Source organism: Diadema antillarum, unplaced genomic scaffold (assembly GCF_040938485.1).
Source record: "Diadema antillarum isolate AM-2024a unplaced genomic scaffold, OU_Dant_1.0 seq00001162_RagTag, whole genome shotgun sequence".
Classification (NCBI taxonomy): domain Eukaryota; kingdom Metazoa; phylum Echinodermata; class Echinoidea; order Diadematoida; family Diadematidae; genus Diadema; species Diadema antillarum.
The window spans coordinates 812,233-838,092 of record NW_027271971.1 but is presented as its reverse complement, the minus strand read 5'-3'; the positions used below and the strand labels follow the sequence as shown (position 1 = coordinate 838,092).

The 25,860-nt window shown below is 36.7% G+C and overlaps 1 protein-coding gene across 1 annotated transcript in view; it reads right to left on the bottom strand.

Moving 5' to 3' along the window:
* LOC139744355 (transmembrane protein 163a-like) overlaps positions 1–19,617 on the bottom strand; it is a 31,173-nt gene extending 11,556 nt beyond the window's left edge. The window contains exons 1-8 of the mRNA XM_071654796.1: positions 19,563–19,617; positions 15,408–15,548; positions 12,300–12,501; positions 10,879–10,934; positions 9,573–9,776; positions 6,070–6,186; positions 5,260–5,303; positions 2,266–2,360 (exon numbers count right to left, since the gene is read on the bottom strand). Of these exons, the coding sequence (XP_071510897.1) occupies positions 2,266–2,360; positions 5,260–5,303; positions 6,070–6,186; positions 9,573–9,729 (413 nt within the window). The 5' untranslated portion in view covers positions 9,730–9,776; positions 10,879–10,934; positions 12,300–12,501; positions 15,408–15,548; positions 19,563–19,617. The remainder of the gene's footprint in view (positions 1–2,265; positions 2,361–5,259; positions 5,304–6,069; positions 6,187–9,572; positions 9,777–10,878; positions 10,935–12,299; positions 12,502–15,407; positions 15,549–19,562) is intronic.
* Positions 19,618–25,860: the final 6,243 nt, after the last annotated feature.

Here is a 25,860-nt window from a genome sequence, read left to right as displayed (position 1 = left end):
CCGCTGGATGAGGAGACTACTAGAGGTAATGACGTATGAGTGGACAACAATACAAAGAAAACATAAAGGAAATTCCACAAAAAATTCACTTTTCTAGCATTATGAAAGAGCACTTGACTAACCGCTTTCAGAAAGCAGGGGGAATAATTGCCACCCTTAACATATGTCATTATAAAGTTGATGGAATTTTTATAATTTTCATGAAAATGAATTTTTGTGGAATTTTCTTTATATTTTCTTTATATTGTGGTCCACTCATATGTCATAACCTCTAGTAGTCTCCTCATCCAGGGGTTCCAACACCAAATTTTTAAAGATTCATAAAATTTGCATTGATTGTCCGATTTTCTTCGAACTTTCACTGATGTGTTCTACTAATGTTGCTACTTTCACTCAATCCATATTGCTCTTTGGGTTTGCCTTCCCTTTAAAGACACACTTTGAGAGACTGTACATGATCACCTTTGTTTCATAACAGAGAACGTGCACTTTTTTTTTAACTTTGACCCATGCCCCACAAAAGCTTGATGGGTGTTAATTGCATGAAGGCTATGTACAGTGTATGTGGCCTTCAGGATGTTTTTAGGAGAAGAAATAAATTCATGGGTACGGTTACACGTAAAGTCTGACAGGCAGCATACTTAAAAGTTATCATGTGACACCTACAAAAGCAGAAGAAGAAAAAAAAAATGCAGTGTCATCCAAGGGTGTGTATACTACACATTGACAATTTTTTCAATCTGCCAAAACTAGCATCAGTACGACATACAGGGGAGAAACGTTTATTGTGCATCCAGTTTACACTAATAATCAAAACCAACATAAATAAACAAAAAAATTAAAAATGTTTGGAAATCACAGACAGAAACTGAGCACAAGAGATCACTGGAAAAAACAAAGCAAAACAAAACAAAAAAACCTCTCCTGCTGATTAGCCATAAAGAAACTGTGCCATTTTCATAAATTTGTTTTTTATTATCATCAACATATGAATGGCTTGATATCAACTGCTTTAATAAGATATGTGCTTTGTGCATGAAATTACACCTATTTCATGAATCATCTAATGTCAAGAATGCACAATTGCGCTAAATACCGACATGATTTGTGCATTAAAAAAAAAAAAAAAATCACTCCCTCTAAAGAGTTAAGTTGATAAATTTTGTTTTATCATGGGCGTATTGAAGATGCAATGGAGAAAATGGGTTGGCACATACTAAGACAAAGTAAAAAGATTCATTCATACAAATTCCAGAAAGTTTGGGCGATGTATCTTTTTCCAAGATATCAATAGATTGTAGATATGCAAGAGAAGGTGCCATCAAGGAATTAACTGTAGCCTTTTTCACTCTCACCAACTTCATCAGCTCAAAGATGGATTTCTGTTCATTGATTGTTCAAAACACACTACAGATTCTTTCAGGGGAAATTTCTATTTCAAGCCAGGTACCCTTAGAGGTTTTGTTTGTTTGTTTGTTTTTGTCTGCTCTGCCCAATTTGTTTTGATTACATTCAAATGTTCAGAAGAAGCTCGAAGCAAGATGAATGCTGTCCAAGGGCTGCTGCAGACTTATAATGTATGAGAGTCTTCCTTGGTTGAGTAAATGACTTTGACTCTGACCTTTGTAGCAGTCAAGAGTAGTAGCCCACTGGTTTATAAAATTATTAGGGTCACATTGAACAGAGTCGTAATATACCAAACATCTCAAGTATGAAACAACTTCACATAACTTCATAAGGGATATAATCACTTGTATTGTTTTCTGCCAAATCATTGTTTGATGTTACTCTTCGGTCTTTTATTTTGTATTCTGTCTTTTTTCTACAGCATACCCTTAGAGTAGTAAATACTAAAACAGTTCAGATACAAATGAAGAGTAATGTTCGCAAAAACCGATAAGTCCATTTTTGAAGATTTTGAAGTACCATCTCTGTCATAAAGTACAAAATAATACCTCTTAGATTATATATTGGTCACTACATATAAAGTTACATTTTTGAGGTTATGGTCAAAAGAAGCAAAAATTTTCTAATTATTCTCCTTATTTTTTTTTACCTTTAATCGCAAATATCTCCGTTTGGCAAATATGGACTTATTGGATTTTGCGAACAAACTCTTCAAATTTACTGTATGTATGATTGCTACTGATAACAAACAGTTTAATATAAAACATTACCTTTACATGTACTTGTAAGTTATAATGCCTCTCACACTCTCTTGGGTGGAAATGTGATGATGATCTATCATAGGCCATATATACTCACATTCTCTCTTTTTCTGGAGAGTGTACTGTTCCTACAGAGCCCATGAACCTCCAGAGAACCACAGCTGATGTTCCAACGTCAAGGAGGCAGTCAAACTGTGGTACATGTAGCATATAAATATAGATAGTGTACAGTGTATTTGGCTATGACAATGCATTGGTAATCTAGATGATTGAATTTAACAAACATGACTTCTGCTCATAGCAATATGTTCCAAAATGTGTGTTTGTGTGTGTGTATGTGTGTGTGTGTGTGTGTGTGTGTGTGTGTGTGTGTGTGTGTGTGTATGTGTGTGTTGTGTGTGTGTGCATTTGTTTTTATTGTTTTGTTTTGTATTTTTTCTTCTATAGATGCCAACTGAATACATTAAATAGAGACTCTAAGCTGGCATTGAAGTGGACTTTTTGGGTCATTTTTTTTTTAAGCGTATATTGCCTGACTTTCCACTTTTTCGTTTTTTTTAAATTCTCTTCAAGTACATCACACTGAATCAATGTCTCTAATGGAGGGTACAAGAAAAATCAGATTCAGCCTGAACTTCTGGTTTTTATAAGAAAACAGCTGAATGATGCAAATTGCAAAATTTTCCAGAAGAACAAAGGAAACTCCAAGTAGGACAAAGGTGACTTGAAAGCTAAATACTACACTGACTGGGTACCAATTAAACTTTCTTCCTGTTTAAGCTGTTATTTGAGATTTCCGACATACAGTGTATAGATAAAGAATCTTTGACCTCATAAATGGATGTTAAGCACTGGGTTATCAACCAAACTATTTCATAAATTTGAAATTTACTGGCACACAAACTCAGTTTCCATCCTACAATAGTGTACATCACATAAAAATTTGCAAACTGCAATATATGCTTGTACAGTCTGGTTGTACATAAAGCAAAATCATTTTTTTTTTTTTTGTTAATGCCGACATCATTATCATTTCTGGACCTTTTTTTTTTTAAGGTAATTTATAAGCATGTAGCTTTCCCATCTCCCATTAAATTCACTGACGAGATGAATGCTGGTAACATGTCTGTTTTTTTCAATCAAACTACCTCTACCTGCAATGATATCTAATGAGGACCTACATGCTTGAATTTCTTAGACATTCAACATTTTGTTGAATGTCATACATGTAGCTAATTTGATCATCTTTTAGAGACACAGACACATAAACACACTCACTAAATACTAAAATGAGTTGTGCAAATTCAATCCATCGAACTGAAGACAAACCCCTAGTATACTCTTGCAAGCATCTTTTTGAAATGTATATAGAGCAACAATAGCTCATCATCAACTGGTTAACTCTTTATGTGCCATGGTGGAAACCCCCTGTGTGCCATGATATTCTGAGACACGAAGGTAGTCACGCTTTGAGAAAGAATTCTGTTTTTCCAATTTGTATAACTTCTACAAATTTCTGTCAAGCTGGACATAATAGTGAGTAAAGTTAAAGAGCAATGCCAAACTTTGCTTCTACGTATATGCAATGTATAACAATTCTATTTTTCAATTTTTCTTTTGAATTACCAGTTGCTACATTACTGTAAAGGCATGACTTTTGCACACAAAATGTGACCCTGCACCTCAAAACAAAGAAAAAGTCGCCAGATATAAATTTTTAGTTAAGACCATATTCTGAAAGAGCAGACTTTAAGCTTTAAAATGATGTATAACTCAAATCAAATGGACTCTCCTAACCTATCTAAATATTGGAAAGAAAGCACAAACTCAGGAAAAGTGTGAACTGAGAAAAGAGGCTCTGAAGTACAGTGTCTATTCAAGCGCTTAATCTTTATACCAAACCTTGCTGGCTGTGCGATGAATAGGACAAAAAACAGGAAGTAAACCACCAGAGTAACAACAATGAAGGGATGATCAAATTAAACTGAAATTAAGCATGCCTCATTAACACATTCTTTCCATAATTAATGCCAACTTTCAAAGCACTAGCACTATCCTTTCAAAAGTTATTTGAGTTGAAAGTGAAGAGTGTGGACAAGGTTTTTCAGAAATGGAAAAGGGATTCTAAAGACACACCTAATCACACTATTCTACCAAAAATGTTCGAGATAAACTGCTAAAAAAACACACTTTCCTGCCCGTTTTATGATACCAAATTTTAGCACAATGTAAAAGAAGACCCGCTCTTTCAGAAAATATGAAAAAAACAAGTTCGTCTAGGTTGACCCATTTCACTTATGTTCAGTCCTCACGCAAAATCAGTGTGTGCGACTTTATGTTCGTTTTGAGGTGCACGGTCACAAATAGTGATAGAAACTTAGAATGTACACGCAAATCTAGTTGGGAACACTGCTTGATAGTCAATCACCACATAGAATGCAAACCGTATGTCAGAGGAACAAAAGCGCGAGAAACTGTTTGATTGTACCGCGGGATTAGCGATTTATCGATCGGTTTTGCCGGCTTTGTTTGTTGAGCAGAATATGCGAAGTTGGCACGCCGTTGACTGAGCCGAACGTGCGAACGTGGCACATAAAGAGTTAACAAGAAGATATCAAGTTAAGATTATGAGGAACTTTTTCAAATTATGCACTGGAACTTTTTGCCTGTATTTCATACTCATACATGTTGCAAATATCCCAAGGAGCTTTCTAGGGTGGGTTCTTCAGACATTGTAAAATTGAAGGATGAAATATTTAATATTTCATCCTTCAAATAGAAGGAGATGACCAAGCCACAAAAATCATACACAGTGACACCACACCACAACAATCAAACATAATACAGTAAAGCAGAAACTTTCATGCGACTAGTATTTCATACTGGGGCTATTTTAGTCAACATTATGAATAGTTTACAATAATTTCAGTGGAATAATGCATTTCTGCACACATTCACATGATCAGTTTCTCTGAAAGGCATTCATCTGTTCTCATTATTCATGCCAGTTCAGAAGAACACAAGCCTTGCAAAAATTATCACGCATTCACAATCACTTGCAGTTTTCTAGATAGTGCAATGGATTACATACCCCAAATCCAAATGCTGCCGAGCTGTTCGTAGAGCCAGAGACAACTGCAATGAAATCGTATGAACATCTCATTTATAGTTTTGCAGCACATCATCCTCTTGTAAGAAACATAATAGTTCTGAACTTGGTTATTCAACTTTCAAATAATGACTTGACAAATACACAAGCAAGCAAAGAATCAATAAAGTTGGCTGTTTCAGCCACACAAATTTGCAATACCAATGACCTGCAATTATTTCACTAAATGTGCACTGCACCATACATATTGACAGGGGTATCATGCAAATGCAAGAGAGAAGAAAAGGACAATTAACACACACTTACAGTACCATGACAACAGAGATTATGGGGATTGAAAATCTCTGTGTACACCTGGTTTCATTTCAATGTCACTCTCAACTTCCTTATGTGCACATACAGCTGCAATCACTTTGGCTTAATTTGATAATGATGATGAATAGCATTTATAGCACAATTTGTACATGTACATGCACTTGTAGAATATTGAAAGGTGCCCAATTTTAAAAAGATTTTTACTAGCAGTCCCCCCCCCCCCCCCATGAACTTGATGACCTGAAGATTACCCCATCAGATGGGAAGTTCATCCAGGTATACAGTGACACAATAATGATCAGGGGGATTAATACATCTGTAGGTTTATGTTCTACTCCTTGACAGTAGCTCAGTTTCAAATGTGGTTGCCCATGTCTTGAGGTCTTCAAATGAAAAAAAAAATACAAAAAGAACAACAACCAAACATCCCAGTTTTCCAACAAGGTAATTTCCTAATAATATCTTTTGAGAACCTACCAAAGCTGCATACTCCAATGATGAAGAGGCCAACAACAGAAATCCAGGAGACAGCCAGAGCGGCATTTCTCCATCGAGATGTTTCGCGCATGCTCATCTCCTCTTCTTCGAGTAAACCTGAGCAGCGAGGATCAAAGAAAGATAAAGATAGAGAGATCACAAGAAGAGAGAGAGGGGGTGGGGTTGAAAACACTGAAGATGCATTGACATTATATCAGATTGTGCCACTAGAATATAATTCAAAGATTAATACAGATTACTAAACTTATGGTGGACATGATCATGATTTTCTTTCAAAACTACTTAAAGAGATGTTTATAAAAATACAAAAAGATAAAAGAAAAATCGCGCGACATACGCATGTATGAAGAGAAAGAGTGTTACCAAGAACCAATGACTACAAGTAAGAATAATAAGATATACAGTAAAGGAAAAGAGAACCAAAAAAAAAAAAGCAAAAAACAAACAAACAAACAAACAATAAACCACCACACATTATTCAACTTGTCAATTTGCCTTCATAATCATCACATTTCTCTCTCTTCTGGCTCCTCCAAAGTGTATTTCATTCATGGCAGTGTGAAAGATTAAGATGGAAGAACTACGCAAAGAAAAAAAAAAGGGGGGATACTTTCCATCTAGGCTGTTTGCCCAGGTGTACTTGCATGCATGTGTGAGTGATTGTGTTTGATATTCTTTCTGATGACCTACCCTAACAGACATCTGCTTTTCTGTAGGTTCCCCCCCCCCCACCACATTATCTTTAAATCCAATATGAATGTGACATACACTAGAATGACTTAGATCTGTTACAGCATATGTATCACAAAATATCACCTAAAATCTGAATACACAGAATGTTAAAATATTTGTTACTATCCATCATTTCTCAAGATGTGTGTTACAAATGTAGATGAAATGAATGAGTGAAAAGATGAAGAGGGATTTACATTCTTTTTTTTTTAATGTGTGTGTGCATTCTTTTCTCCATAATGCATGCGCTGCAGTGTATATGGACTTCATTAATAAAATGCATAACAATGTTTTATGCACAATATTCACTTCTGAGAGCATACAATCAAAAACAAGGAGTCAGAATTGAATTCATAGAGAATGATATAAGAATTAATGTATACTTCACAATTGTCAAGGTTAATCTGCCAATGACATTGGTGGATTGATGTTAAATTGTCTATAATACTTTAAAGGTTCTGAGAAGACTAATACAAACTTTGTACAAAGCAGTTTGTTGAAAGCCTATATAAACCGTAGACCTACATGTTATGTTCATAATAGTCGATCGTGCAAACACTCATCTCAAACAAACAGTCCAAGTTTGGATTGCAATCGTTGGCATAAACAAGCCGTTTCAAACACAGGCATACTTCATATTTCCTCCCACAAAGTCACTTTTCCAAAGGCCATATTTGCTCTTTGTCATCTGGGCATGGAATTTCTAATGCAGCTGACTGGTGCATTTACTCTGTTCCAGCAATCTCAATTTGTATGTGCATGAAACATACAGCACAAAATTGAAATGTTCTCTAAACTACCTCCCCCAGATGCATTGATGGCCTTCACAGTGACAGACAACAGCTGTTCAGTTCCCATCAGACACATCACATTAATCTGTGAAATGTCATGCAACTTCACAAATCAAACAAATATAAACATAATTGCCTGACTTCTTTACACCATCTCTTTATCACAAATACTGGAATTTCTTTTTCATCTATTTGCACTTCATATTTTCCAAGTAAACATGTTTGATGTGTATATTTATATATATATATAGCATCATGGCTTGGCTGCACCCAAAAGACTGCGAAATGGCTCTACTGTAAAAAAAAACACCAAAAAAAACACAAAACAGTGAAAACTGAATGACTTCTGAAAGAAGTTTTCTGACATGCTTGTAAATTTACAGATCAGCAGTTGCAATCTTAACAAATTTAATTTGTAGGAGGAGAGACAAAGTGAAGAAACTTGCACCTGAATGACTTCTGTTTTTTCAAACAACATTATTGTGTGAGTGTGAGTGTGGGTTTATTTTATCACTGGTATTCTAAACATCTCAGGGAAAAAAAGCATTAGGCCCTATCCATCTCCATTTCAATTTGAATTTCCTATACTGATGTTCAAAAATTGATAATGAGACTGTTCAATATTGCGCATAATTTTAATTTGTTTCTCCATGAGAATACATACAATGTAGTATGGCCTCGATGAATGTACACAACAATGTAGTACAATTCGTACACTGCACCTATTTAGCCTGCTAATTTAGCTTGAGTAGATAGGGACGTTAAGGCTAATGGTTCCAATGATGAAAGCGGAACTTGTGGTAAACTTTCAGGTACTAGCTGTAAAGAGGCAACTTTTCCTACTTCTTAATCACAATATTACCTCTTCCAATAATGTTAATGACAATATCACTATTTTTATTGACACACACTATACTGTACATTAAGTACAGCCAACATTATCCCTGACACTCAATACCTGCCAATACTTACACTGTCATTCATTACTATCACCATTACTATATACGCTATTAAACCATTTCCACCAACATTATTCCCACTGCTCCTACCACACTACCACCACTATTAAGTACTACATTTAGTTGTTAACACTATACTAATTAAATACCTTCACGAAACTACCACCCCCCAAGTTACAGTACAGAATTAGCATTCCAACAACCAACTGTTGACTGTAATGGGTATGATCATGAACGTCGCATCAAACAGGTTATACCACAGCCACAGCTAATTTGGGGCAAAATTCAACATGAATCTTGCTTTTAAAAGTCAAATTAATGCATATTTTGGCATCACAACTAAGCAAATTGATTCACGAAGCCAAAATATAATGATTTTGATTTCTTTTATATTTGCATCTCACATTTCAAAGTGATACACCTTTCTTTCAGAATGTCACACACCCATCAGCTCTTGAAATGATGAGATTCTTGTGTTTAGCGACAAAAATGTCAATGGTTACTCACCTGTCTATGGAAACCAGATCATCAGTCATTGCATGTAAAGTCCTAAGGCCAGTATATTTGACCATGCATCATACAATAGACAAAAATTCACACAAACTTGTGTGACAAACCAAATAAGAGAAACTGGTTCGCCTAGTTAATTTGAGGGGTTTTTTTTTTCATATTTTCTGAAAGAGCAAAATTCTTTTACACTATTGCGTGGTCTGAAAGTGATCGTACATCGTCCTTCATAATAACATTATTGCTCTGGACTGAACAGGAAAAATTTAGTAACTTAAACTAACAAAGCCTTACCTTCCCCCATGTCACAAATCAAAATAGGTGAAACTGGTTGACTTCATCAATTTTGAGTTTTTTCATATTTTCTGAAAGAGCAAAATTCTTCTACACTATTGCGTGGTCTGACAGTGATCGTACATCTTCCGTCATAATATCATTATTGCTCTGGACTGAACAGGAAAAATGTAATAACTTAAAACTAATAAAGCCTTACCTTCCCCCATGTCACGGGTGCTTGGTGTTCCTCCGTTGGAATTTTTCTCACCAGAGTCAGCGCAGGAGGAGTAGTACTGGGGAACGCTGGAATTGGTGAACGGTATCTGTTCCAAACAGACCGCATCCTTGCTGGTAGCGTTATTATTGCTATTCATGATGACACAGTACAATTAGCTTTCACTCGGTCAGACAAGACGAGCTGCTGCAATGAAGAACAAACCACATGAAATCATTTGCATAAATTCATTCATTCACTAGACAACATATTTTGTTTTTAAATCAGGGCAATGTTCATTCAATATGTCCTGGTTATCCCAAAAATACTCCAATACAGAGATACATTGCACCATGTGGGAAAGCAATCTGTTTATCATTGAGAAAGAATATACTATGTGTATGTACCTACTTTTGCTCTCTAGCATCAAAATACTCTTTTATTTAATATCACCTTGTAATCACTAAATAAGGAAAATGTAAAGAAAATTCCGCATTTTTTTAATTTTTTTTTTTTGGGGGGAGGGGTTAAAAAGTACAAATGTACATCCAATTCCCTTGACTTGTTACTGACATGCTAAAGGGTGATATAATTCCCTTTACCTTTTGAGAGAAATTCAACTGCTCTTATAATATCCGATAAAAGTGTACAAATGCTAATTTTCTTTATATTTTTAATGTATGTGACATTACAAGCTGTAGTCTTCTCATCCAGCAATGGCAGCACTGAAAGATTTTTTAAAAAATGCATGACTTTGGCATAAATTTGTCAATTTTCCTCAAACTGTCACTGATGTGTCATACATGGAAACACCTCGACGGAAGAATTTCATAAATTTGAACTCTATTCTTATTCCACACAATCCGGATTATGCGGTACTTTGTGTAATTACACATTTATATCCTGCTCATCTGGAAGTATAATTTCATTATCAAAACAATTAATGACAGATAGACACTGGGCCTTATTTTATTGAGATTGCATGAGAAGTATTTTATGCACTAAAAATATCAATCTAGTAAAGACATGATGTAGAAAGATTTTTACATAATTTAGTTTATGAGAACAACATTCACCCACAATGCAGTAATTTTACACAATTCTGACAAATACACCTTGTATAAAAGCATAAAACAATCACAAATGAACAATTTTCTGAATTCTGAGATACTCATGTTATGAACCACATACTCGTACATTTTTGTATTTTGTATTTTATGTATAAATACAGATAAGACAATCAAGATGATTCAAAAACTTACATGAATTACGCATTTAATTGATGTGTATTTGGATTTTACAGACTCACCTTAATTTCTGAAGACTGTATGGACTTGGAGCCTTACACTGCAATCTTTTCCTGCCCTGCAAGTTCACAAAAACGATTATTGATGAAACATCATCAGATGAAATCAACTGAAACTAAACAGCTCAAAGACTGCCAGAGTATTTAAAACATCTGTTCCTCATTCACCACCTCTACACACTGGAACATGAGTGTGCGTGTTTTTGTGTGTGTTTGCGTGTGTACATTTCTGGCTACGAGTAGTTTGGCCTGATTTGGCACGCAAATAACATGCTGGCCCTGTCTAATTATTTTGAGTAAACACAGATGCCTGCGTCTGCCGACCTGGTAGGCAGAAGGCCAGGTGAAAGAATTCCCATGGAATACTGAGTGTTAGCGCATGGGTTAGAGTTACACAACATTTATAATTAGTCTATAGTTCTCCTTCTTCACTTGGCCATGAATTGACTAGACATGAATGGGAATATTTGAGGTGGTGAGTATACATTACGATGAAGGCAAAAGTTTCATAGGTAGCTATCTCCAAATTGACAGTGCATGAGCAAGGGCCGAAGTATGGTACCAAACTATCACAAATTTTATGAGTATTCGAAATATTCCCCTTAGTATTAAAACTGTTTTTAATAAAGGTCAATTTATGTGAGACCATGATATCTGTCTTGTTGAAATGGGACAATGATTTTGTGAATGGAAAAATTTCTTTTATCAACCTAAGCACTATAATAATAATCAAACGCATTTAGACCGGCACTCTACTGTCGTCCAAAAGACTATCACAACATGTTTTAAAAAGAAAAGATCTAAGTTTGTGTTTCAAGAGCATTTATGCTGATGGAAGAAAGGGTCTAGCTTTATCAAATTTCACAGATGTAAATTTTCTTATGCACTGAATGGCAAATCAAGGTCCATTCTAATATCAAATTGACAAAAACTTGTGAAAGTTCTGAAAAGGCAGACATACACATATCCTTGGGGAAACTGAAACAAAAAGTAAAAGAATACCAATGGCTGCATGGAAGCAGATACATGAAAATCATAATTACTCTAGATGAGTTTAAAGTTACAAAACTCCACACAAAATGGACACAATAAAGGCAATAATTATTCTAAGCTTGGTAGGCAGTAAAGTGACCTTGTCCAAATGAAGAATACAAAAACTTCCACTTGTAAAGAAGCCTGCAATTCAACACAGTAACTTTGTATAAAGAACAAAGCAAAACAAAACATAGAACTCTGCACTCACCTCTTTCACAAGAGGAATGATAAAAGTTGGTCTACGGAATAAATGAGCTAAACTACAAAGAAAAACAATGCTTTTCAAAACTTACTTGGCAATGCAAAGTGAATTATAAATTGCAGAAAAAAAGAAGAAAATGTCAATAAACTGAAAGTGATATAAATCTCTTTCAGCACTAATACTGTACCTTTAAAACAAGATTCTTCTCTCAGGAACAGTAGTCTTTAATAGCAGATGATTTTCTTCATGGAAGTCCAATGTTTATCCCAGCTCATTGCTGACTTTAAATTTGTACCACCCGCACACAAATCTTAAATGTAGAATGCAGTGTTCTCACAACAGCAGCACCGGTCACCACTTATGCAAGTCTCTGTATGTTCGCACAGGCCCTGACATAGACAGTGAAATAAGAATGCTGGAGTTATACTTAGGTATTACCGGTTAGATAAAATTAACCACAAACTGAAGCAGTGAAGGGCTCTCCATGAAATGACAAGAGCTTTCAACCAAAGGGTACCCTCACAAATGCTTGTGAGCTACCCTCATTTCTGGATCCATTCATAAAAGCATGCATGAAGATCAATGTAGAGGGTAGCCCGTTTTCAAAGTTACTTTGAGGATGCACGGTTGATACCGTGACATGTCTTTGGTTTGTTTTGTTTTTCTTGAGTTTTATGTGCCACGTTTGCTTGCCCGGCTCAGTTGACGGCGTGCCAATTAGTTTGCATAATTCTGCTCAAATGCACGAGCCCTATCACACCAATAGATACATATGTATACTCTGTAGTGTAAATTGCCAAATGCCACAGTACCATGGAAGTGTTTCTTAACCCGTCGAGGACGGACTGATTTCGCTACAACACGCATTTCCCATAGACACCTGCCCGAGTATACTCGGGACTCGTCCTCAATGGGTTAATATTCCATTGCTGTCACATGTATCTTGCTTTTTATTTGGTGATTGACTATCAAGCAATGCTCCCCTACTGGTTTTCAGGGCTGCCAACTCTCACGCATTGAGCGTGAGACTCACACATTTTGGTCTTTTCTCAAGTGCTCTAAAACTTTATTCTTTTTCATTTGCATGCATTTCTATTGATCTCACTCATTTTGACCCCTAAATTATAGCATTGGCCTATGGGAGTCTCATTCTCAACTAGTTTCCAGTGTTGGCAGCCCGGGGATTTGCAAGTAATTATTAAAGTTCCTGTCACTGTCTTTTGTGCAGAAGTCATGCCTCTACGATTATGTAGCTACAGGTCACTTGAAAGAAAGAAAAATCATGTGCAGATTTGTCATACAATTTACATAAAGCAAGCTTGACATTTTCTCTACAATTTGGTGCATTACATTTCCAGGGTAACACAAATCTATAAAAGTTACTACTAGTATATAGATTTGAAGAACAGAATGCTCTCTCAAAGCACGACTGCGTTACTGTTCCCAATCAGAATAATGTGGCACACTGGGAGTTTACACTACGGCACATAAAGAGTTAATAGAGTCAAGTTATTGCCTGCCGGGTAAAAACAAACAAACGAAGAAAAAAGAACAACAAACAAACAAAAAATGTCACAAATAAAGATAGAGTTAATAGAGCCAAGTTATTGCCTGTGGTAAAAAAATTAAACAAAACAAAACAAAACAAACAAAACAAAACAAAACAAACAAAAAACAACAAACAAACAACAAATGTCACAAGTAAAAATATGGGGAGAAATGGAATCAAAGGTAGAAATTCACTAAATTATCCCTTCCTCAACAGATTAAAGGGTCCATGCAATCCAAATGTGTTTGACCTCTATTGATGCCTTTTAGTTCATACATTTTAATAACCAAATCAACACTTAATGAAAACATGCATTCATATTAAATATTGTACTTCTGCACCCTGTTAAGCCCCTTCTGTGGAAAAAAAAAAAATCCTCCAGAACATCTTTATTCAATCATTCAATTCATTCATATTCTCACTGCACATAATGCTCCTGTAACACCCGAGCTGAGCAATACAAGTAGACACTGTTTGGTGGTATGTGCTAAACCATTCATTACTAGCGTGTACACTGCACTAATACCCACAAATGCAAAATGAAAATGTTTCTGAGAAATATTCGACATAGTAACCAATGAATGGTTAGGCAGATAGATGCATGTGTGCCTATTGTTCAGCTCAAGTCACATGAGGAGGATGTGCAGCGGGAATATGAATAAAGATACTCTAGAGGATTGTTGTTGTTATCTGCATTGTTGTTTTCAAGAGGTGAGGCTTAACAGCCCTAGTTCAAAAAAAAAAAAAATGATAAGAAAACATGATTAAAAATATATGATGGCTATGAAGTTCATGTATTTCAATAGTGATTTGCCTTTGTATAGACCAAAGGGCATCAATAGAAGTCAACATACATTTGGATTGCAGGACCTTTTAAGTGCTTAAAATGGCACAAGTTAATGTGTTTTGTATGAAGTGTACAAATGCTCTGTTCAATTATATCTGTCTCACTCAAATATTTCTACAACAACATTTTCAATATCAGGAAGTGAATACAATATCTTGTCCAGTCATCACACTGTCATGTATAGACCAAAGGGTGTCAATAGAAGTCAACATACCGGTACATTCGGATTGCAGGGACCTTTAAGTGTTTAAAATGGCACAAGTTGATGTGATTTGTATTAAATGTACAAATGCTCTGTTCAAGATCTGTCTAATAAACCCAAATACAACTGTACAGTACTTCTAAAACAACATTTTCAATCTAAAGAAGTGAATACAAATCTTGTCCAGTCATCACACTGTCATGTAGGCTTATGGTGGCTACATTTGTGGAGATATGAAATTCTGTTTTGAGAAATCTTCACTAATTGACCTGGTCAAAAGAAGGAAAAAAACAAGATTACATTAGAAGTTACCGAGTGCATGCAAACAAGTCATACACAATAAACTGCAAACAACAAACTACAAACAATATGTCTCTGGTAGTCTCAATCTTGCCATTCTTCTTCATTTACTAGTATATCTTCTTCTTTTTTTTTTTTGGGGGGGGGGGGGGGAGGAGACAAATTCTCTAAACTTCACACGATTAAGAAATGGGATTTAATCATCTCTACATAATGAGTGCCTGTATCAGACCCATTTACATGTACCAGAAAAGGACCACGGTACAAAAACCACAACAATAGAAAGAAGCAAGAAACACAAGAAGAAAATGAAAATGATTTCAGCAGCAACCACAATCCAGCATTGGTCACACTTGATACATAAACGGTATGTAAACAACACAGCGTGAGAACTTACCTAGATAGACGAGGGCAGCAGTATTGACCGTCCTAAAGAAAGCTCGGAGTGTGCAATAATGACAGGACTTTAGTTCTGGCACAGACTTGTATAAGATGTTCATCCTTTGTTCCAGTATGGATTTTTGGCTTTCTGTTGTGACTGAGAAAAAGCAAGATCGGCAGAGTAAAAAAGCAATACAGTGTATGTAGCGCATGCCCCGAGGCTATCAAGAACAACTCCCAGGAAGCTACTGTAGAGGACTAGTGGCCTAGAATAGGATCTTAGACTGGTAGTGGTACTGGTACTGGTACTAATTTGGTCTGCCAAGAGAATATTTATATCCGCTGGATAACACTTGATACTGGTACATAAGGACAAGGTTGCATTCATTGGCATTGTCAAAATGTGTTATGAAATGAAAGAAGGGTAAAAAACATTGAATATAATTACTTATTGCAACAACCTTCTTGAACAAGGGGTTCTTGATTTATTGTACGAAAAAGAATTTCTGTCGTATGATCTTCTAAACTTGGACTGGTCGGCTGACTGGTACCTTTTTTTATTCGCATGGTCAGGTCAGGAACTATTTATGTCTATACATGTAGATATTCACCTCCAGTCAGGATACTGGTACCTGTAGACAAGTGTTGCATTCAATTGCACTGTCTAAATGTGTAAAAATAAATGATGGGCAAAGGGTATTCATGTGGTGTTACAATCTTGCTTGAGGGATTAATTGTTGCTACTTTTAAAACTTTGTATACAAATGCTCCCTTGGGAACTTGCTTATATCCTGACCTCAGTAGCCACTACATACAAAGTGTATGTTTGTATGTTGTACAAGATCCACATGAATATTGGCTGCAATGACAGCCTACAGGGAAAAAAAAAAGGGGGGGAGTAAAGATTGTGACCCCCAGTGTAGGGCCTTTTAAGCATACTATTAAAAGAAAAACAAATAGAAAATCAATTCCAAAGATGTTTTGACATTTCAAATACAGCACTGTATCAGCCACCTTTCCATGCATTTAATTGCTGGGAATTTCACTGAAAATGAGTAGCGGTACAGAATTAGCAATATGACATTCTTTACTTTCTTTCTGTTCTCTTTTGTTTGCTTGCCAGGTAAAGTAGCAGGCAGTAGGACTATGTGTGATCCACGATTAAAGAAAAAAAATGAAAAATCAGGGTCATGTTCCCTCTATTAAAAGCAACACAAATAAGTCATTATGGCAGTTATAAAATAGGCTTCAATGACAGGTTTTAATCTTCCTAGACTATGATCACATATCAAATGTGCTGGTACCACAGAAAATTTGCAACTGAAAAAATTAAGTTTGTACCGGTACCGCAGTAGGATTTCATTTCCTGAGATCTCAGGCGCCAAATAAAAGAAGACACTTTAACCTGTTGAAGACCAGTTCCAAGAATGCTTGGGCAGGTGCCTATGGGAAATGCATGTTATAGTAAAATTAGTCCATCCTAAACGGGTTAAAGGAAAATCAATTGTCACTTTTAGTCTTACACCACTGCCCATCACAGCTGGCGGAGCTGGGGGGGGGGGGGGATATATTGCCCTAGGGCACTAGCACATTTAGACATCGTTTGTTGTGGTCCGCTATTGTGAAGCTCAGTTTACTGTTCTTTTCATGGATCGACAACCAGCTTATCCTTTTATTGTCAGGGGAGGTGGGGGCACTCGCTTGTAACACAGGAGTAGACTGAAAAAAAAAAGTTACCAGTATAATAACAGCACATTTTACGATCAAATGTGTCACTCTTGCTTTATAATCTTTGAGATAATCTTTTCATTGATAAGAACTTGGTACTCCACTGCACAATTTTATTATTTGTTGGTTTGTGTACAAGCTCGTTTACTTCAATCATAGGCCTATACAATATAGACTCTACTTGCATTCCTGTCTATAGTCTATAGATAGGTCCTAAATAGGCTGCAGTAATAAGTCCTAATCATGCCGTGGATAGGAAAACATTATTACTTTAACCCGTTGAGGACGAGTCCCGAGTATACTCGGGCAGATGTCTATGGAAATTGCGTGTTGTATCAAAATCAAACCGTCCTCAACGGGTTAAGGCTCAAGATGTAGAGGTCTAGATTAGACTCTAGAACTCAAGATGTAGGCTCAGTGGAGATTATCCATGTTTTGTTGTTGCTGTTTTTTTCCATTAGGCCTACAGCTGTGTATCAAAACCATTGATAACAGGAGTTAAATTTAAACCATTCAACTATAAGTTAAATATTACACCCACATATAGAGCATACTGTTTCTCTAGTCGTAATTTCCAGTAACATTTTACAATCGAGTCCTTTGAACTCTTCTCATTACAACCATGCCATGGACAGGAAACATTTAGATCTTGAGGTCTAGACCATGACTCTACACTGTAGAACTCAAGATGTATTTGAGGTTATCCATCTTTTTTCCGTGTGGAGCCACCCGTATCAAAACTATTTCAAACAGGAGCTAAATGTAAAGCATTACCAACAAGTTATAGTGTATTTTAAACCCACACATCAGACTATGATAAATGAATGTCCCAGTGGTACTTGGTAGTTTCTATAAACTTTTTATTTGAGCCCTTTCATCTTTCCTCATCATTTATATCACAGAGAGATTCGTCACACATGGTCTTTTAATTGCACAAGCTTCCATTTGACATTAATAACATGGATTGCTACTGTTCATAATAATGTGATTATCAGAATACAGGCCTATGGCTCTGCACTTTATCATAAATAATCAAATTTCATATCAAATCTATGCATTCTAAATGAAAGTTGAGTCAAATTAGTCAACTGAGTCAAATCTATGTAAGCTATTCAGACTCAGATGTGTGTCAAATGGAAAAGAAAGAAAGAAAGAAAGAAAGTGTCATGGCACATTGTCATTAGCTCCATCAACTCACCTTTACCACACACATCTCCACAATCATTTGTAATGATTTAAATTCTAAAAATGTGAGAGTGAGACTAAGATGTGACTCATGCAATATTCCTAACCTACTTTTGTACAAATGTATGTATTACCATTAATACTTGTCTACTGTTCATATTGCTATTGCCAACAGATCACAACGTTCTGTCACTTGACATTGCTGGGGTGGGGGGTTCACAAAGAATTAAGTCAAACTTTAAATGACTGTAAAAAAAATATGGTATGCTGTGCTACTGTGTGTGTCTTCAATGTTCCTGCCCTTTGTTTTGGCAAATGAAAAGATTTTTGACACTTTTGATGTAGCCATTGATAAATAATAGACTAGCTTAGTCTACAACTGTACAAGATAAAAATGAATAGACGTCTAGATAACAATGCCATGGAATTATTCTGTAAACATTAAAATGATGATTTTAAGTGGGTGGTGATAAGGCAAATGGAATTGAACAGAGAAACCAGCGGCAAAAACCATGATTTTTAGTCAATCTTAAATTAAATTCAACTTCATGAAACACCACTGGGAGCCCACCACTGTTACCATGAATACTGGTAACTAGAGTAGGCCTACATGAGTAGATGAAAAGGTGCCTATATAGCCTAGGGCCTGGGGCCTACAGTGTAGACTCTATGCCTAACGTATTAAAAGTAAAGTTTCTAAACACATCTCTGCCTCTGCAATAGCTGTTCATCGGCATATCCCTTTCCTTCTGGTTTTGGCATAATATTCTGCTATTCACAGCAAACAAAATATTTGTAAAATTGATTAATTGCGGTGCTATAACTAGCCCTTACTGTGTGAAGGCCCCGGTCCCCGCTTTACCACACTACGGGTACGGGTACATCTAGCCCCGGAGACCGCGCCGCCACACGCACACACACTGCGTGTGGCGGCTGTCGCAGTTAGGGTACATCCTGACGAAGGCGCCAGGAGCCCTGAGCAATATACAGTAATGGGCCGCCGGGCCTGCGCGCCGCCGCGGGATGGCTGGGATCCACTATGTCTCTGCCTGACGTTGATCCACTGAATGAAGGCGATGGTGCATACATGGGGGATCCGATTATCGAAAGTCAATGAATCGATCTGTTATAGTTGGTTTAGAACGCCTTGTCTTTCGAACTATTTGTTGGGGACAGATGTGATGATAAATTTATTTTACTGTCTTTAACTCTAGGAGCTCAAGAATAGTTACAAATCAATAGGATAAAAAATACTTACGAACCGTTGATACACTGCTTCGCTTGCGTGTGCTTCGTGCTTGTGCACGCAGCGCATGCCCGCAGTGTGAACAGACTGTGTCGAGTGAGTGACCAGCAAAAAAACACGGGATGGGGTGAATTGAAGCGGCCTAAAATTATGCTAAAATGCGATGAAAATATGTCACATCAAAGCAAACAAACAAACAAACAAAACAAAAACAAAAGGTCATCACATTTCTTTCTACTACAAAACGCGGTGCCTCAACTTTTATGTTCCCAACTGAACTGTGGCTCTCAATCGCCAAAACAAAACAAAACAAACAAACAAACAAACAAACAAACAAACAAACAACAACAACAAAGTACGTCTTCACCACTTTTTAGCGTCAAGGAGCGTCCAAAAATCGGCACCTTAACGAAACAATTAAACCAACCAAAAAGAGGTACCACAGTACATGTACAAAAAACAGCCTGGATATAATTCCTTTCTGTGGAAATTATGCCAGAATTATGCTAAAAACAGCCAAATCATACCTAGCATAATGCCAGGTGCTTCATTGCGTTCAATTAGCCAGAAAGCATATTATGTCAAGTCTGGCAACATTGTACGAAAGACCATTAGTGCCACGGAGAAAAAAAAACTACTATTTCTACTAATCTGTTTAAACAGATTATAATCTGTAATAACAGATTACGGTATTTCTACTAATCTGTTTAAACAGATTACATTACTTCAACTAATCTGTTTAAACAGATTATAATCTGTTATAACAGATTACGGTATTTCTACTAATCTGTTTAAACAGATTACGGTATTTCTTCTAATCTGTTTAAACAGATTACATTACTTCAACTAATCTGTTTAAACAGATTATAATCTGTTATAACAGATTACGGTATTTCTACTAATCTGTTTAAACAGATTACGGTATTTCTTCTAATCTGTTTAAACAGATTATAATCTGTTATAACAGATTACGGTATTTCTACTAATCTGTTTAAACAGATTACGGTATTTCTTCTAATCTGTTTAAACAGATTACATTACTTCAACTAATCTGTTTAAACAGATTACATTACTTCAACTAATCTGTTTAAACAGATTATAATCTGTTATAACAGATTACGGTATTTCTACTAATCTGTTTAAACAGATTACGGTATTTCTTCTAATCTGTTTAAACAGATTATAATCTGTTATAACAGATTACGGTATTTCTTCTAATCTGTTTAAACAGATTACATTATTTCAACTAATCTGTTTAAACAGATTATAATCTGTTATAACAGATTACGGTATTTCTACTAATCTGTTTAAACAGATTACGGTATTTCTTCTAATCTGTTTAAACAGATTATAATCTGTTATAACAGATTACGGTATTTCTACTAATCTGTTTAAACAGATTACGGTATTTCTTCTAATCTGTTTAAACAGATTACATTACTTCAACTAATCTGTTTAAACAGATTATAATCTGTTATAACAGATTACGGTATTTCTACTAATCTGTTTAAACAGATTACAGTATTTCTTCTAATCTGTTTAAACAGATTATAATCTGTTATAACAGATTACGGTATTTCTACTAATCTGTTTAAACAGATTACGGTATTTCTTCTAATCTGTTTAAACAGATTACATTACTTCAACTAATCTGTTTAAACAGATTATAATCTGTTATAACAGATTACGGTATTTCTACTAATCTGTTTAAACAGATTACGGTATTTCTTCTAATCTGTTTAAACAGATTATAATCTGTAATAACAGATTACGGTAATTCTACTAATCTGTTTAAACAGATTATAGTAATTCAACTAATCTGTTCAAACAGATTATAATCTGTTATAACAGATTACGGTATTTCTTCTAATCTGTTTAAACAGATTACGGTATTTCTACTAATCTGTTTAAACAGATTACAGTAATTCAACCAATTTGTTTAAACAGATTATAATCTGTTATAACAGATTACAGTATTTCTACTAATCTGTTTAAACAGATTATAATCTGTAAAAACAGATTACGGATCCTACTTTTGTCACTTCCCCTGCGCTGCATGCGCGTTTTATAGTGGCTGTGATCACGTCACCCGCACATTTAGCTGGCGAGGGGCATGCCCGTGGCATAGCTCATGTCTTGTGAGAACTTGGACTGGACAGCTTGCCCTGAGTTTCGGGTAGGACATCATCGAAGATTCGTAGTCTGTCATATCGTAGATATGCCTGCTTTTCATTGTGTAAGATTACTCCCCCCAATTAATCAATGATTGAATGATAACAATAATATTGGCATTATCGTGGTTTCTCTCACCACGCATTTCATACTCCATTCATTACCGTTCATTTCGTCGCTGCTGGTGATTAACTCCCACCGCTTTGCACACAGTGAAGACGTGCGCGCTCGTGAGTGGTGACAGAAACCACGATCTTACACTAACAGTTAAAGTTTGATATATCTTAATTCTTATCTAATGCAGGCGTAGAAATAGACCTAGATCGATCTAGTCTAGATTCTAGACCTAGATGATCTGAAGTTAGTCCTAACGTTAGTTCCCTAAACTTTACGTTAGTCCTAAAGTTAGTTCCCTAAACTTTAGCCTTTAGTTTTAGGGGACTAACATTGGGACTAACTAGGACTGTAGCTCTAGAATTTAGACTAGATCTAACAACTGTTGGGTCTATGTCTACGTCTGAATTAGATAAGAATCAAGATAGGGGACTGGGGTCTAACACTATCAGTGACACTAGTAACAGCAACTCAGATGTAGATCTAAATAGACTAGACTAAATAGACTAGTCTAAATTAGACCTAGAGACCTAGGCTGGGGTCTAACTTCATTACATCTGGACCTAATCAGAAAAAAATCTGTCAGGTTGGATGAGTCTTTGAACATTTTATTTTTAAGCTCTCTTCGAGAAGAATACGGCGAAGCCAGATGTAGAATCTAGTCTCAGTGGAGCAGATATAGAAAGTGGTCTAGGGTCTATTAACGTTAGTCTGTAAATCTAATAGTTAGATCTAGAGTCTAGGTCTAGTTAGATCTATACTGTAGACTATCGCCGAATGAAATCACCCTAGTCTAGGCCAGGGTCTAGTTCTATATTGATTTGTGTGTGTGTGTGTTTATAAGCTGACTGTATATAGACCTAACTTAGTCCGATTGCAAGACACCCCTTATGGAATAGGGCCGCCTAGGGCCAGTAGGGGGTCTCATGACTCTGGATGGTCTCTGCTGCCAGTGCTATTTTGTGCAAACGTTAATTATCAGATCGCACTGGGTCTGGGAACTGCATATTATTTCATTTATTCTTAAGTTAAACTGCAAAACAAAATCCCTAAAACCTTACTAAACGAGTTTTATTAGGCCTACTCTTTAAAAAAAAAGCAACAACAACAACAGCAAATGGATCACTCAGTTTTGTTGCTCCTCTTGACTTGAGATAAGAGAATAGGAACAGCAACAAAAACAACAAAATAACTTTGATTTTTTAGCGATATTTCCATCAAACTGGAAGTGCCCGTCATTCGACCGCAAATAATAACTTCACATTTTCACACGCAAGGGCACTTAAGTATCAAAAAACACATGCAAATCAACACATCACATCATTGGTGCCGGAAGCGGGGGGGGGGGGGGGGGGGGGGGGACAGGAAGAGGAAGAAAAAGGAGAAGAGTTGGAAAGAAAATGTTGTATTAATGTACATTGTAACTTAGAAAAATGTGTTATTTTTTTTTGCTCGCTCCCTTTGCTTGCTCACAAAATGAAAGATTATATGTGTAATTTATGCCAGTGCTCGCAACCAGCTCATTCACTTCGCTCCCTCGCTTTCAAATTTCTTTGAAAATTTTTACGCGTCGTATCGCCCCCTGTGTATGCCACTGAGCCCCCTCCCCTTCAAAAAAGGGAGCCCCCCTGGGATGTTTGCCCCCCCCCCCCCCCAATCCAGAATTGCTTCCGGCGCGCCTGCATTACACACAGAGAAAAAGTCACTGACGGTGATCTAAGTTCAGTAGTGAAATTCCAAAACAATGTCAACATTTAAAAATCTAGCTTCCATCGTCAATATGGGGGCTTAGGCACAATATTTCCAGGCCAAAGCATGTGGTGCTTAAGTCTGGTCTTTGAGAACCGGTCGGCTAAAACGTGCTAGGACTTATATTATTATTAAGGGTTAATGAATGGAGCAGCTAATAATAATATATTATGCATGGGGTTTGACATTTAATATGGTCTTCAAACGTAGTAATAGTGTATGTATCACGGGTAAATCGCATTTAGGCAAAGTTTCATTTTGTCTTAAGTGATAACCACTTAGGCTACTTATCAATTAGTCTACTGACCAGTTAGTCTAAAGTCTAAAGTACATTTGGTGTAATGGCCATTTGGTCTAAACTCTATGACCATTTGGTCTAATGACCATTCAGTCTAACGTCTAATTGGTCTGTCCATTCAATCAAGTCTAACACCACTTAGTCTGTTTGCCAGTTGGTCTAGTCACCAGCTTGTCTAATATTTGATTCGTCTAATCATCATTCTGTCTATTATTCATTTTTAGCTCACCTGAGCCAAAGGCTCTTAAAAGTGAACTATTGCGATCGCCCTTCGTCCGGCGTCCGTCGTGCGTCGTCCGTCGTGTGTAAACTTTTTACATTTTCATCTTCTTCTTGAAAACCCTAGGACCGATTTTCATCAAACTTGGCAGGTAGCATCCCTAGGGGGTTAGGAACTTAATTTCTTAAAATGGGCACCATGCCCCACCCAGGGGGCCCCCAGGGGGGCCCAAACCCCCCAAATTAAAGAAATCTGTAAAAATCTTCTTCTCTAGAACCAGAAGTGATAGAGCTAAGTTAATACTATGAGTTAGTACATTGATGACTGTAGTTTCAAGTTTGTTCATGACAGAATCAGGGGTGCCCCCCTTGGGACCCAGGGGAGGGGGTGGGGAGGGGTCCTAATGGGGCCTAAATTGTACATTTTCATCTTCTTCTTGAGAACCCCCATGACCAATTTTCACCAAACTTGGCAGGTAGCATCCCAACGGTTAGGATCTCAATTTGTTTACAAATGGGCACCATACCCAACCCAGGGGCCCCCAGGGGGGCCCAAACCCCAAATGAAGGAATCTTTAAAAAAATCTTCTGTAGAATCAGAAGTTATAGAGCTAAGATAATACTATAAGTGAGTACATTAATGACTGTAGTTTCAAGTTTGTTCATAGCAGATCCAGGGGTGCCCCTCTTTGGGGACGAGGGGGGGTGGGGGGTTGGGAAGGTCCAAATGGGGGCCTGAATTGTACATTTTCATCTTCTTCCTGAAAACCTCATGATGGATTTCGTCAAACTTGGCAGGTAGCATCCCTAGGGGGTCAGGATCTCAATTTATCAAAATGGGCACCATGCCCCACCCAGAGGGCCCCAGGGGGCCCCAATCCCCAAATTAAGGAATCTTAAAAAAATTTGGGCCCTTATTGTACATTTTCATCTTCTACTTGAGAATGCCTGGTCAAATTTTAGTAGAGCTGTGAATAATTTAGATTAGTGACTGCGTGAAAGGTAAACTTGCGATACTCAGGTGAGCGCTAGACCCGCGGGTCTCTTGTAAGTTTCTAATTACCTTTATGTCTAATTCACATTTGAGCTAAACCCACTTTGGCTAATATCCACTTAGGCAACTTATCACTCTGTTGAATAGGCCTAACCATTTAGGCAAAGTTTCATTATGGGGGGTTGAGTGATGCCGAATATCCTCGGCCACGGAGTAAAGGACTGAGCAGGGAAAGGGTTTGGGAGGTTCCAACATGAAGGATAGACTAAATAAGCGGGGGGGGGGGGGGGATGTAGGACCTGTTTTTTTTGCTGCCAGTTAACCACAAAAAATGTTTTCAAACAATACCACAGAGGTACATCCTCATTACTTGAATGAAAACTTTAGGCGATTTGAACCTTTACTCAGAGTATGAACCATATTTCGTTTTTTTATTTTGCGAGCAAGTGAGGCAAGCCAGCTGAAAATTCCACCTTCTAGCTATAAAAAAAAAAATGTTACTTGTCCTCAAAGTACACTCAAGCAATGTAGATAGCTATATAGACATATCTGTACTTAGTTTCTCTTGACATAACAGCTGTCATCCACACAACACTTGTTCACCTTAGTTTGTGTTTATTATTGTGTTTATCTATATCTGAACTTAATTTCTTTTGACATAGCAGCTGTCATCCACAGAACACTTGTTCACCTTAGTTTGTGTTCATTATCATCCATTTGGTGTCTATTTTTGTCATTTCTTGATTGTACAGAGTCGATGAAGG